Source organism: Pelobates fuscus, chromosome 6 (assembly GCF_036172605.1).
Source record: "Pelobates fuscus isolate aPelFus1 chromosome 6, aPelFus1.pri, whole genome shotgun sequence".
In the NCBI taxonomy this organism is placed as follows: domain Eukaryota; kingdom Metazoa; phylum Chordata; class Amphibia; order Anura; family Pelobatidae; genus Pelobates; species Pelobates fuscus.
The window spans coordinates 180819091-180834103 of NC_086322.1; the positions used below are offsets into that span (position 1 = coordinate 180819091).

General features: G+C 37.6%; 1 protein-coding gene across 1 annotated transcript in view; it reads right to left on the reverse strand.

Annotated features, from left to right (window-relative positions):
* DCHS2 (dachsous cadherin-related 2) overlaps nt 1-15013 on the reverse strand; it is a 352630-nt gene that overhangs the window by 15187 nt on the left and 322430 nt on the right. Inside the window, exons 17-18 of the mRNA XM_063458543.1 lie at nt 9362-9492; nt 3123-3409 (exon numbers count right to left, since the gene is read on the reverse strand). Coding sequence (XP_063314613.1) covers nt 3123-3409; nt 9362-9492 — 418 coding nt within the window. The remainder of the gene's footprint in view (nt 1-3122; nt 3410-9361; nt 9493-15013) is intronic.

The following is a 15013-nucleotide window of genomic DNA, read 5'->3' on the forward strand; positions in this document are numbered from 1 at the left end:
ACCACTACACTTGGTAAAAGGTAGCGGAAAAATGATCCCACGCTAAGGTTCAAAATATGCCTTTTGAATTACCCTGGGATGTCTTCTTTAAGAAATGGTATGCCTTTATGGAGTAATTGGATTATATAGCCTTGTAAAATACTCTAAAATGGGACATGGACACAGCGTAAAAATTCAAAGTTTGAAAAAAACTGGAATAGCTGTGTCTCACATGTGCCCCTTCAATGTCCACATATACCTGGCAAAGGTACATACGGGGATATTGCTGTACTCAGCCGACATAGCTGAGCAACATATTAAGTATTATACAGTCGTAGTACACATAAGGTTTGAAAAATATACTGCGCAAACTCACTTTGTGTGTCAAAAAGGCAGAAAAAAATGCTTTTTACCACTATACTTGGTACAAGCTAGCGGAAAAAAATTCCCACGCTAAGGTTCAAAAAAATGCCTTTTGAATTGCCCTGGGATGTCTTCTTTAAAGTGCCTTTATAGTGTAGTTGTAATATGTAGCCTGCTCAAGTGCTCCAAAGTGGGACACGGACGCATCAAAACCCTCCATGAAAATTCACACTTAAAAAACTTAACTTGTTATGTCTCTTTTACAGCAGTGTAACTTCACAAAATAGTGTCTAGGTCATACATTGGGCATATTGTTTTACTCAGAAGGCTTAGCTGAGCATAATTTGGGGGGTTTGAACTTAGTGGCCCATATGAAATGTACAAAATGCCCAGCAAAAATGTAATCCATATGTAAAAAATGCCCAAAATTACATTTTACCACATACTTTAGCATATATTGGTGAAAAAATGGGGGCATGTTAAAGCACAATATGCACCATATGAGATACCCTGAGGTGTCTACTTTTACAAATGGTAGGTGTGGCGAAACCGACCTCGCCACGTGTCCTTGGAGGGGGCTGCTTGCCCGCCTCTTGCCTTTGGACTATGGACCAGACTTTATGTGAATGTGTTAACCCAGATAGCTATGCCATGGAGCCTATTCATATAATGAAAGACTAGGGGAAAGACTTTAGCTCCATGGCAATGGAGAATGAATAGGATCTGCGCGCTATTCGGTAGTTTTGTGCGCTCAGATCCCAGCTATCTGGGGATATGTGAAATGTCTGTGTGTTATGTGTAAAAGGTGACTTTCTGTATTTTAAAGTGTTTTATGTCTTTCTGTAACCATGTGGTTAATGGAGTCTGCTTCTAGCCCTGGATAATTTGATTACTTTCCTCTTTGTCTCCAGGATAGAGGCCTATGTAAAACCTGTCTAAACCGGTTTGCCATGCGGCTAGTAAGGGGCAAAATATACTTTTAATAACTTTTGAACCCCTGGTCTGATCCATGCCATTTTTTAATATGTTGTTCCCTTGAATGGATTGATTGTGGATATGTAATTTTGTGTGAATGTGATGTATGGTTTTGAAGTTATAAATATTGTGTAAAAAGTATATTTTAAACTGTATGAATAATGGGATTATGTGTCACACTAAGGGGAGGGGATGTGTGGGAGGTAACATCTATGTCATTGGTTATTTTATGCCTCCCCCTGGGTGTGGCCTGTATGTGTACTCTTGTAATAAAAGCCAGGCTGGATGTGCCAGACCTGAGTTCCTGTTTAACCCTCAAAGTGAAGTGTCGTCTCATTATTGGGGGAGGATTTATTGTATGCTGTTCCAGTTTGACTGCTAGGAGTGCAGACCTATTCGTATGGTTCCTATTCAACTGTCTACAGCATTCAGAGGCTTGAGAGGATTCATATGCTTCTCTGATACGGTGATTGTGGTGTCTGCCAGAGTGCTTGGAGTCCTCAGGAAGCGCTAGGAGCATCCTTCGACGGAGGTACCCAGTCGGGGTGCCAGGCGATCTGTTACAGTAGGCCTTTGTGAGGAATTTTTGAACAGTCAAACTGCTATAATACCCCAAATTGAAGCATAGGCCCATTAAATCCGCCTTTCAAAATTCTACTGTAAATGTTGAAACGGACAGGTCTCCTATATGGCACTGTAGCTTCACGAAATAGTGCCAAAGACATACAATGGGGGTACCGTTGTACTCAGCAGAAGTAACTGAACACATAATAAAACCTTGTACAGGAATAGCACACACCAACTTTACAAAATACACATGAGAAGTTCTTTGTTATAAGTTTGTGTGCCAAAAACCCCAAAATACAAAATTTTACTCCAATATTTAGCAGAGATTGGCAGTGAAATGGCTACTTAGAAAGTGTCAAAACAACCTTAGGACAATAGCCTGTGATGTCTAATTTATATAAATATATACTTTTGTGTGGCAATTTTGTTTTCTTTTATGGCTATTAAGCTTACAAGACAAACATACCAAATTCTAAAATCGCTCCATATTAAAAGTGTATTTTACTGCTTGTGCTTTGTGACCTGTAACTACCAAAAAAAACTGAAAATCCCAGACACATTATATATTCTGTAAATCAGAACAACTAAATGAATTTATTTTTAATTACTTTCTTTAACCTGCACTAATTAGGCACACATTATTATTGCAAAAACTGTACAAAAAACACAAAATGTTTCTTTTTTTTTGCATTTTTCTGCATTTTTTTAATAATAAATAAGCATTTATATATATATATATATATATATATATATATATATATATATATATATATATATATATATGTTACATCAAATTAAAGCCCTTTCTGTCCTCTAAAAAAACAGTATATAATATGCGTCGGTGCAATAAACGAGAGAGATGCAAATTGAAGTTGAACGCATACAGCAAGAAAATGCAAAAATTGCTTGTGTCATTAAGCGTAAGACAAGCTTCTGAAGCTGTGTCCTTAAGGGGTTAAAAGATGAAATGTACACATTTATGAACAACTACTGTGTTACTGTTATGGTTAACTGTGCTTTGATTTTATATACCATGCATTCCTGTACAATATATTTTCAACATGGGTATAGGTGGGATGTTTGGGTTGGGTGGGATTATAGGTGGGATGGGTGGGAAAGGAGGGAGTCCGAAAGGGAAAAGTAAAGAGAGCAAAACAAAAGAAAAATAGGGGGTGATTTTCATAATAGAATCAAAGAACAGAGAACGTTAAATCAGATCCATGGTTAGTAATAGTTACCTTATATGAATCTTGTGTAAATACTGGTGGATTGTCATTTACATCCAAAACCTTGATAGTGAGCTCAGCTTCTGACTGGTGTATCAAATCTGAAGTCTGAATCCTTAGATTATACTGAGATGTTTCCTCATAATCCAACGGATCAATAAGTGTTACCACCCCGGTGTGTCTATCAATAGCAAATTTCTGTCCAGGATTGCCATCTTTTGTAAAACTGTATAGTAACACAGGCTGTAGATCCACATCATTAGCTGACACACGAGTTACAGTGTATCCGGGAGCAACATCTGTGAAATAATATAAATAATAAAAAGACAATAACAGCAGAACATCTGCAATTTTCTTATATTTTCATATAAATAGGTTTAAGCAGCACCTTTAATTACATATTTAAAAATCTTAAATTTAACCAAACTCTAGTTAGAATTCTCATTTAGTGTTGTTTGTGCGGCTGATAGTCTGGCTTACATAGGCCTTGATGTAATAAGCTTTTCAAATCATTCAATACTGTTAGAAAAAAAAATCTGTGTTGGTGTTTGAATGCAAGCATGCATCTATGTGTAGTTTTTTGGGTTTTTTTAATGCTGGGATGTGTTTAGATATATTTTTGGTGTTTAACACAAAGGTGCATTTGTATGTATTGTTGACGTTTAAATGCAGGACTGTGTTTGTATGTAATTCTGAAGTTTGAATGCAGGGGTGTACTTGTGTGTAGTGTTGGCGATTTGAATGATGATGAGATGTATGCATATGCACACATACACTGCCACACACACTGTGATACACATACACACACTGAAACACATGCAGATACACAGATGTAAATACTGACACTCACACTAACACACAGGCATATACAGACTGACAGATACACACACTAACACATACAGACACACAGATACACAACCTGAAACACATACATAGACATATATACAAATACTGACACATATGGATACTCAGACACACTGATGCATTTACGGACACACATGCAGATACACAGATAAAAACACTGACTATATAAAGATGCACACACAGATATATACATGCAGGTACACACACTGACAACATACAGATACACAAATACATACAATGATAACATACAGATACACACATACAGACACGCAGATACACAACCTGACACATCTGCAGATACAGATACACACAGACCACATAGAGAAACATAGATATACTAAATACAGATACACAGATATACACACTGACATAGTGACACACACTGATGCACACACACACTGACAGACATACTGACACGCACAGAGACATACTGACACACACAGAGACACACAGACAAAGTGACACACAGACACCCTGACAGACATAATGACACACACACAGACATAGTGACACACACCGACAGACGCACACACGCACAGACATACTGACACGCACAGAGACATACAGACATAGTAATACACAGACACCCTGACAGACACACACACACACACACAGACAGACATACTGATAAACACAGACAGACATACGGCCACACTGATAAACACAGACAGACATACTACCACACTGACAGACATACTGACACACACACAGACACACCAAGACAGACACAGATATACCAAGACACACACAAACACACACATACATACTGACACACACGCAAAGTTTACATTTTTGGATACAGCCCTACTTTATGGATACAGGAGGGTGGTTTCCTGGGGTCCAGTTGCAGGCTGAGGTAGTTGGGAGTGTAAGGCTCTGACAGCCCCCTCCTGACTGCCTCCTCCTCCTTCCTCCCGCGCGGCTTCACTCTATCTGGGAAGAAGTGAGTCACGGCAGTCACTTCCTCCCAGCCTTCTGCCGTAAAACAAGGGGGCCCGGCCGCGCTTTTAAGAGGCCACAGCGCCCGACTGGGTCCTCTTAGCGTGTGGGCTCCTGGTGCAGCCACAGCACCAGCGGGCCCACGGGGCAAATAAAAATAGCTGCTTTGGACCCCTCAGAAGTAACTGGGCCCGGGGCAGCTGCCCCATTTGCCCCGCTTTAAAGACGGCCCTGCCTGATCGGCATGACATCTTGGGAGGCGGGGAGCCAGCCAGCACCAAGGGAGCCTCAATGCTGGAAATCGGTAAATGTTATAAGGGTTTTTAACCTTTTATTCTATGGTGGTGGACCTAGAGAAATAGGGACAGGGACATTATAGCGTGAGGAATACACATTTGTATTCCTAACACTATGGCATTCCTTTACAGGTGCCCATAGCTAAACTGAAGATGTCTTTCACTAGATACTTTCTAATTGCTGCTAATACCATGTTGCACTGGATCTCCAGGATCAAATATATGTATGGTATGAAAACCATCACAGCTTTCCTTGCTTACCAATCAGAAGCCTTCATTGAGACATGAAGACTTTTGTGAGATGGTGGCACATAAAAAGAGTCTGGGTCATAGATAACAAATAGACTTCCCCCCACCCACTTTTTAAAAAATCATTATGAATAATTCTTACACTACAACTTCCTAGATCCAACTGCAAAGTCAATAGTTATACTCAGACAACAAAAGCATTCAGTATGACTGCATATCAAAAGGTTATAGTCAATTTGCTTCACTTATCAGTATATTCTATTAAATGGACTAATGAGATATGTCATTATAGTTCTTTAATTTTACACAGAATAGCTGTGAGTGACTACTCTTTGGATAGGAAAGACACACACACACACACACACACACTGTATATTTCTACACATGTACAAGTGTCAGCACTAACACTGTGGATAAAATACAGTGGTCTGGTCACTTAATCCACTGGGAAGAAACTACCATGTACAGATAATAGCATGTAAGTCAGAAACACAAGGCTGGGGAAATAGACAGGACATGATGGAAAATGAAGCAAAATGCTTACTTTTGTACACATGGCTTGAGTTAATTACTCTTTCAATAGCACATAATATTAAAAATGAGTGTTGATGGACTAAGGATTCACAGGCCAGGAATAGGTTGTTCTAGTCTAATCATCTCAAATGATTTACTGGAATTTCCTCTTACGAATATCTCAATTAGAAAAATGATCTACCCTTTTCTTCAACAAATAGCATCCCAACTATTCTAACTATGTGTTTCCATTGTTATAACATCCATATAAAACAAAATATTAACAATAGGAAAATATGTGAAATGGGTGTGATTCTGGATGGTATGAAAGGCATTTGGACTGAACCAAATAGCCTTAATTTGACTTTGTGCTAGTTACAGTTCTATTTTCTTTCTTTTATTAGACATGCATTCATATGAGAACATTTACTTTTTACTAGATATAGTAAAATAAATAAATACACGTTATATCCTTTGTGTTCTATGTAACATTTGTACCACAGTACCACAAACAAATATACTGATTGCAAGTCTAAAATGATCGCGTTGTTGATCATTTTCATAAATCTCAATAATTATTCTAGGTCTTTCATGCTACACCATAATATTTTATCAACGTAAAATTGCAGTTTATTTTGAGACATTTTGGTACCTTACCAATTTTAATTTCTTTACAATAACCTTACATTTCCCTTCTGATTACTAAATTTCCTCTTTTCTCTTTCGTATTCGTCCTGTTTTGTACCACTTTGTTTACAGACATGTTGGATTATTCTTGTGCAGGCCATTCTGGAGCTGGTTTCGATTATCACAGAAAGCTCAGCTATGGTGACTGAATATGAATATTTTCATTGTACATGGATATAATCCAGCTACCAGAGATTAATGCATCCCTCGTGACTGAATCCAGACATGGTTCTGGTAAGGAAGTGAATCTCTTCCCTAATGATCGAGACATGTGAGTGGAGATCTGTGCCTCTGAAGCAGTGCTCTCTCTCCCAGTGTGCAAATTAATGAGCCTGCTGGGTTGTGACATCATTGACATTTAAAATAATTGATTTCTTATAGTTTCAAAACAGAAAAATAAAGTTAAGGATGTTAGTCCGCTGCCCAAACAGTGGTCGCGAGACAAAGACCTTAGGAGGTCACCTGAAACTGTTTTTCCAGAAAAAAGGGGGTAACCCTGGTTCAATTAAAGGATACGAAAAAGAACAAGTCTGAAGAGACAGAAAACCTTAAAGGAGGGAAAGCTGTAGTAACAATATTAAAATACCCTTTATTAAATATAGGGGTTAGGGGTACCAATAAGCCTTAGAAAAATGTACCCAAAGACCCAGGGGAGATGGAGGTCCCAAAGAAACTATAATACTAATCCACTTGTAAACAGGGTAGCTACAAGCCACCAGGAAACCTTGTATTAATAAGGACAAGACAAGGGGAAAAGGGGAGATATGGTACCCAACAGGGAGGTAACAGGTATATGATAATCAGTGGTCAGCCCTCTAATTCATTCTTAAAGGGTATAAGAATAGCAATAAACTCTCTCTAGTTCTCTGATTTGTAAACCCATATAGGTCACCATAAGGTAGATAAACCCCTAAAAATGTTGAACATGCCTAGAGTATGGCCCTACCAGAGAGGTCAAGCCATGGAGGACAGAGCAAATAGAACAAAATAAAAAAAGGAGGTCAAGAAAAAGGGGGGGGGGGCAAGGAGAGGACCAAAAAGCAAATACACAGACTATCCCTTGATACCTCAGGAACGTGGTGCCTACCTAAACCATCTAACCATCAGCGCTACGGAATTTGCTGGCGCTATATAAATAATAAAATAATAATAATTAATAATAACAGCTAGTGCTGTTCTAACTCACTTCGTGTGTATTTATCACTAGGGGTAGCACTTTTTTGTTTTGTTGTTAGTTTTAGTTTTATTAGTGACCCTAGGGTTAGATGGTTTAGGTAGGCACTACCTGTTTCTAGGTTTTCTTTCTCTTAAGACTCCTTGTTATTTTTTGTTTCCTTTTCTTATAGTTTCAGTTTGTATTGCTTCCAATCAATGTGTATAATTGATACACATGTTACACTATATAAGGGATACACATTTAATAAAATGTTTAAAAAATGTATTACAATTATGGAGATACTTTATATATGCTTAATTATTCAGCAAATAATGGAATATTATTGGCTATTTATTTGATATTTATCAATGCATTCACAGCTTCTGACAAGCCGTTAATGATGTTGAAGTGATCATAAGAGTTATTATACTTTAACAGAAACTTGAACGCTTTGAAAACACTTTTCTGACAATTATCCAATACCTTAAAATAGTGTTTGGGCATGAGAAAAATTAACACCTAAATCGCATACTCTAGCTTCATGACATGTGCAGTGTATGTAAACTCACCTTAAAGAAACACTAAAGTGCTAGGAATACAGGTTTATTTTCCAAACCCTTTAGAGTCCCTGTCTCTAGGTATATAGGTCCTCCCCCTCCGTGGGTCTCATAAAAGGTAAAAAAACAAACAAAGATTTAAAAGCTCTAGTTTCTTAACTGTTACCCTTATGATATCAGTATATCAAACTCAACATTGTGAAATGACTGTGTATCACAAATTAGGCCCTCTTTAACTTTATCATTTTTAAAAAATGTTTAAAGGACCACTCTAGTGCCAGGAAAACACTCGTTTTCCTGGCACTAGAGTGCCCTGAGGGTGCCCCCACCCTCAGGGACCCCCTCCCGCCCGGCTCTGGAAAGGGGAAAGTGTTTAAAACGTACCTTTTCCAGCGGTGGGCGGAGAGCTCTCCTCCTCCGATCCTCCTCTTCTCCTCCCCGTCGACTGAATGCGCACGCGCGGCAAGAGCTGCGCGCGCATTCAGCCGGTCACATAGGAAAGCATTCATAATGCTTTCCTATGGACGCTTGCATGCTCTCACTGTGATTTTCACAGTGAGAATCACGCAAGCGCCTCTAGCGGCTGTCAATGAGACAGCCACTAGAGGATTTGGGGGAAAGCTTAACCAATTTATAAACATAGCAGTTTCTCTGAAACTGCTATGTTTATGAAAAAATGGGTTAACCCTAGAAGGACCTGGCACCCAGACCACCTCATTAAGCTGAAGTGGTCTGGGTGCCTAGAGTGGTCCTTTAAGTCAGCTGTAAAATGGTCCATGAACTTTTGATTGTTATCTCTTTTTCCTGTACAACATTCTTTGCAATTTCATCCAAATAACACAATGTGTTATAGATTGGTTTTAAAATTACCCCAAAGAACCAAACCATGTTTGTCATTTTAACCTTTTGGGGTCAAAAGAAAGCACAAGCTGCAATTTGTTTAAGCAAATATATGTCATCAAGCTCAAAACATTTGATAATGTTGCTTACCTTCAGCAACTGACACAGTTTCTAAAGGTGGAATTGTTGGAGCATTATCATTAATATCCGAAACTAGTACTAACACTTCACTTGTTGCAGAAAGACTAGGAGACCCTCGGTCAGATGCCTGAAGACCTAACCTGTTAGAAAAAAAATGGTCAGTGCATGTATACAAAAGCATGAATACGACAAGAAACCATCATTTTGTTAATTTAAGTATCAGTTTTTTTATTATTATTAAGAGGCAAACCTATTTGGCATTGTCCTCTGATTCTTCAGTCTTCATCTCTGCTTAAAGAAAATGGCAATATTTATTTGTAAGTCCTTACGGCACAAAATCTGTGTGGATGAATGGCAATATTTATTTGTAAGTCCTTACGGCACAGAATCTGTGTGGATGAATTAAAACTCAAGCACCCGTGTTGTGTTTCATGAGCAGATGAATAATTGCAATATAAAAGCATTAACACTGTCTCAGTTTCAGTGAAACTAAAGGGACACTGTAGGCACCCAGACCACTTCAGCTAATTGGGTGCTGTGACCTCCAGTGTCAGATTTTCCCCATAGGAAAGCATTGAATAATGCTATCCTATGGGGAGGTCTAATGCGCGCGTGGCCATTGCCGCGCATGCACATTCGGTCTCCTCTGTCAATTGACATCAGTGGGGGAGCAGTGTGGGTGGAGCCTGACCCAGCACTGAGAGATATCGGCACTGAATTCAGGTGAGCATCTGAAGGGATTTTAACCCTTTTTTAGTGACGTGGGGTGGGGGGTGGGGGGGCACACCAGGAGCCTATAATGCCAGGAAAACGGGTTTGTTTTAATCCTTTTAATCTAATACAAGAAATCCTCTCCTCTGGCACCTATAGCATTCAATGCCTTCTAAGGTGACACTTGTTATCTGCCAACAAGTTATCCAGCCATCAATCATGAAGCCTCCCAGGAATGCTTTTTACTAAATTTTTATGTCGCAAAATATCACTACAGAAACACATCAGCCCAGGTGACAGCTTTTACCAGCAAATTTAGCAGCAGTTCTAGTACCTTAGAGCGCAGTTCTTCCAGAGCAAGAATAGCAAAAAAGACAGGATGGGAAATTGAGGACATTGAGATAAAAAAAGGGAAAGAGGGGGACTGGAATTAGAGAAAGTTGGCAAAGAAGGGGACTGGAGATTCTCAGATAAGTTAATTAGTTTACTGCAGAAAATTGTCTAGTCAAGTTCAACAGCGAGTTATCAGAGATAAATCTTCCCTCTACCTCTTTAACTGGACACAGTGCATGATGACCAACATAATACGCGCAAGTAATTTTATTTTTTTATTTTCTGATCAGGTTTTGATTAAAAAAATATGTAACTGAACAATAATATGTGTAGACGTTTATGCACTATTTTTTTTCACAAAGCTCATAAACTGTTTTAAAACATATGCTAGCATCTGAATGCCTTATTTAAGATTATTTTGCCAATTATTTATTTGGAAGATGATTGGGAGCTTAATAGAAAAATGTTTCTTCCATTTTATTGCCAAGGGACATATTCAAATTTCTGGGAAACAACATTAATACCTGACAGTTTTCTACAGCTGGAAGTGAGAGGTCACATCAGAACAAATGTTCACCCACTAGTGGGTATCAATATGAAGATCATCCTTGCCAAATTTTATCAACACCAGCTTTCTTTATGTCCCCATTGCCTGCTCTTAAAAATACTTGCATCTCAGTTTGAAACAGAGTCCTGAAAGCAATCTGTGTTCTGTAAAGTAAAAACCCAACACTTGAACATCTTTCTTCCAAAAATAGCTCAGTGTTGTGATTGACGGGCTGCTAACACTAATGGTGCAAAATGTTGTAGTCTAAACCTTGGTGGGAACAATTGATCTTTCATGGAACCCAATCAACAAGAAAATGTGGAAACTTTAGTGTAAAACAACTAGGCTTTAAGACCGTGGTTAGTGGTGCTAACTCATTCTTTAAGTCAGGAACATGCTTTTGTTCTAAAACTTTACTTATGATTTATTGTTATAGCACTGTATGAATATGGATGGAGGCCAAAATGAAGGATCCAATGCTCTCTTAAGTGTTTTTTGAGCACAATAATTAATGACTTGTTATTTCTAGAACAGCACCTCTGAATTTTAAACACATTTCAAAAAATAACAAATGTTGGACAATTTAGTAACGGTTACTAATGGACTGTTGCACATCTTGCAAAGTGTTCATGCTCCCCTTGTGATGAATGGCTGAAGATCCCTTGCTATATTATACATATAATGCTTTCACTTGTAAGCTTTCCTTAATGTTTAAAATGGAGAGTACTGGGAACCAAAGACATATGAACATGATATATCCAAAGCCTTGGTTTGTTTAATTTGTATTTTCTTAAGACATTGGAATACTTTTTATAATCATAAACCTTTTTTTCATATCCTATATTACATTTCTAGTTTGTTCTGGCCATTTGAACACAAGTATGTAACTAGTGTTTATGTAATACATAAAAAGTAAACCCAAAATTGACCCTTTGTTAAGTGTGGTTTTATGTTCCTGACACATATATAGTACATTTAGCCACACAAATTGGGTAACGTTAGTCTTACTATCTATTAAAGTAGGTTATTTGAGGTTATCACAAGATTCCATCATGTAGTTTGGGACAAATATATGTTTAAATTAGGGACAAAAAAAAAACCCCTATAACCTCAGGATTACAAACTAAAGTACAAAAGTGGTGCTTATTAGCAATTTTGCTTGAAATAACCAAATTTCAAACAGATTTTCCATTCACATATTTCCTAGAAACCAATCTGTTTGGAATTCTGTAATTTACACCAAAGTATCATCAAAGGAATATCTCATTCAGGTCCATCCAGTGACTATTTTAACAACAATAATTATCACATGAAAATAAATTCATATATAGGATTTGTATATTTATCAAACAACAAATCTCAAAAGCATTCAGTCTGAACAAAACCAGTACAAATCAAATTCACAAAATAAATTATTCTGCTTTCCAGATTTGTCTCCAAAAATATGCAACATTTACCAATTGTCAAGCAACTAGCTGAAAAATGTTTTAAATAAAACATTGTAAAATAATATACATTTCATAAATAAATTAATAAATACAATTGTGTGAATTTCAGCTTTTTAATGATAGATTGTTTTTAATAGCATTGGAAATTGACTATCTGCAAATTTAATCCAACCAAATGTCCATCATTTCTGGATTTTAGCTGTTTGTTTGCAAAAGGCAGGGTGGAATGAACTTAATTTTTATATTGTTTTGGTAATGTTAAAATATTTTGATAATGTTAAAATAGAAGTACCTCTGTGCACATGCATACTGTAGCTTATTGTGTGCAACTGAACTAGTGCACTGTGTCCTATAATTCACACCTGTGCAAAATCAATGCGTCGTACTGTGCACATCTGCATATGATCAGTATGTTCTATTATGCACCCCTGTACATGCACAATGTGTCTTATTATATACAGAGAGTTATGCCAGTTAAACACAAACAGGCAATTTTTTGTAAGAAGTCCAAGGTGATCAGAACAGTTTTTCCATTATTTAGCAATACATTGAGATGCTACACAGGTATGTCAGATACCTCTATTATAATGTTGTCACAGAAGCAGAGCCAGACTCAGATCTAAGGAACCTGCAGGCGCCTAATTCTTACAAAATATATGTTTGTGTGTACTATGGCAATATGTGTGTATTTAGGTGATACGTTACCATGGTTACCACGTGGACTTCAGTTCGGCTCTTCCCACCCAAATTTTTTTCCAGTACTCACCTTCAGCCACGAGATTCAACTGCTCCGGGCTAACAGCTGACTCTAACGGCATCGGAGTCTCATTTCCGGTCCGATTCCAGCTTCCTGTTTCGCGGTCTTCTCAGCTAACGAGAGGCTTTCTCCCGTACGCCCGCTGTTGGGGTTCTTGCTATTTCGGATCCATACATACCGTGTTCAGCTTATCATAAGAGCTTTTGTGCCTTTATCGGCGTTTTGCTGTAACCAGGCTTTCGTATTACTTTGTATGGTCTCCATATGTTCTAGCAACCGAACGTTCGCATAACTTAATTTACCGAGTATAATTGTTCAGCACTTGGCCGTTAAATTTTGTATGTTTCACAAACTGCTCTGCATTCGCTTGAATTACAGTTAGTCATGTTTCATGTTCAGTTGGCTGGTATTTCATTTGTTCTCCTTGATATTCGAGTGTTTAAACTCTGGTCAATGAGAATTATAGACTGTACCCGGAATATTTACCATTTGGTACTTTATGTCATCTAAGTTCCTCCTGAACGTTCTCACTGCAAGGAATCCCTCTGACTATGGCTAAATTCATATTCTACATCAAAACACTACTACTAAGATTGTGTTTCAACCCGTGCTCTTTTTCAGGTCATTCAATTAGAATAGGGGCAGCTTAAGCCTCTTCCAGCACTGATACTCCAGTGCATATCATTAAAAGATTGGGGAGATGAAAATCCTCAGTCTACAATCTTTCTATACCTCATCCCGAAAAAGAAATGAGGAGAGCTTTTAAAAGTTTGGCATTGTAAATTTGATGCAATAAAGTGTGTTCTACTCTGGTACCTTTTTGCCCTCTTTTATTACAGGCCTACCCTGGTTACGGCACACCCCAACCAACTTTGCATTAACCTGATTTACATATATTACTAATATGTTTCCGACCACAAGTCTTAAGGCCATAGGACTGTATTTGTGGGAGGAGTTTGAATCTATCTTATCCTATAAAAACCCTAATTACCCTCTAATCAGGGCCATTCTCATTCAGGTCATCCCACCCACCTCACACCACATGCTTTACTTATTAATACCTTTATTAACACCTTTTATTACAGGCCTACCCGTACGTTGTCTAGGCCCACCTCAACCAATTTTGCATTAACCCGATATACATATATTACTAATATGTTTCTGACCACAAATATATATATATATATTTAAATTATTCAGTGAGATGAATGTGAATGTGCGTACAGTGTGTCAATGGGTGTATAGGTACACATTTGCTTTTAGTTTTAACATATTTCTAAATGCATGAGTGTACTGTGCAAGTGCATAAATACAGTGTGTACATGCATATACACAGAGTATACAGGCATATATAGTGACATACATTTTGTTTGTGGATGTAGCCTGTTCATTGTCAGTTAATGTTTGTGGTGTGTGAATGCATGTGAAGTGTGGTTTATTTTGTTTTTTATTTCCCCATCCTTTACATGCCAGTTGGATATTCAGCTCTAGATTTCGCCTACAAAAAATAATAAAAAATGAGGCTGCCAAATTTGAGCCGTATGGCAGTTTTGCTCATCTTCATTTTTCTTTAAAAAATAATGATTAAGAAAACAAATCAAACAAACCAGTGTGAAAATGGGTCAATCAGTTATACATATGTTTTGAAGTACAGTGACAGTCTATTCAAGTCTTTCATATAAAATATTAGGTGTTAACCTAATGAATACTTTAATTTCTATTTCTGTAAGCCTCTAATGTTAGATATCAGATTTGTCCTAAACAGACAAACACAAAAATATTTACCAAATAATACAAATGCACCTTTAAATAAATACTAAAGTTTCATTTTGCCAAATAATATAATTTTAAAAGTCTCCGATTAA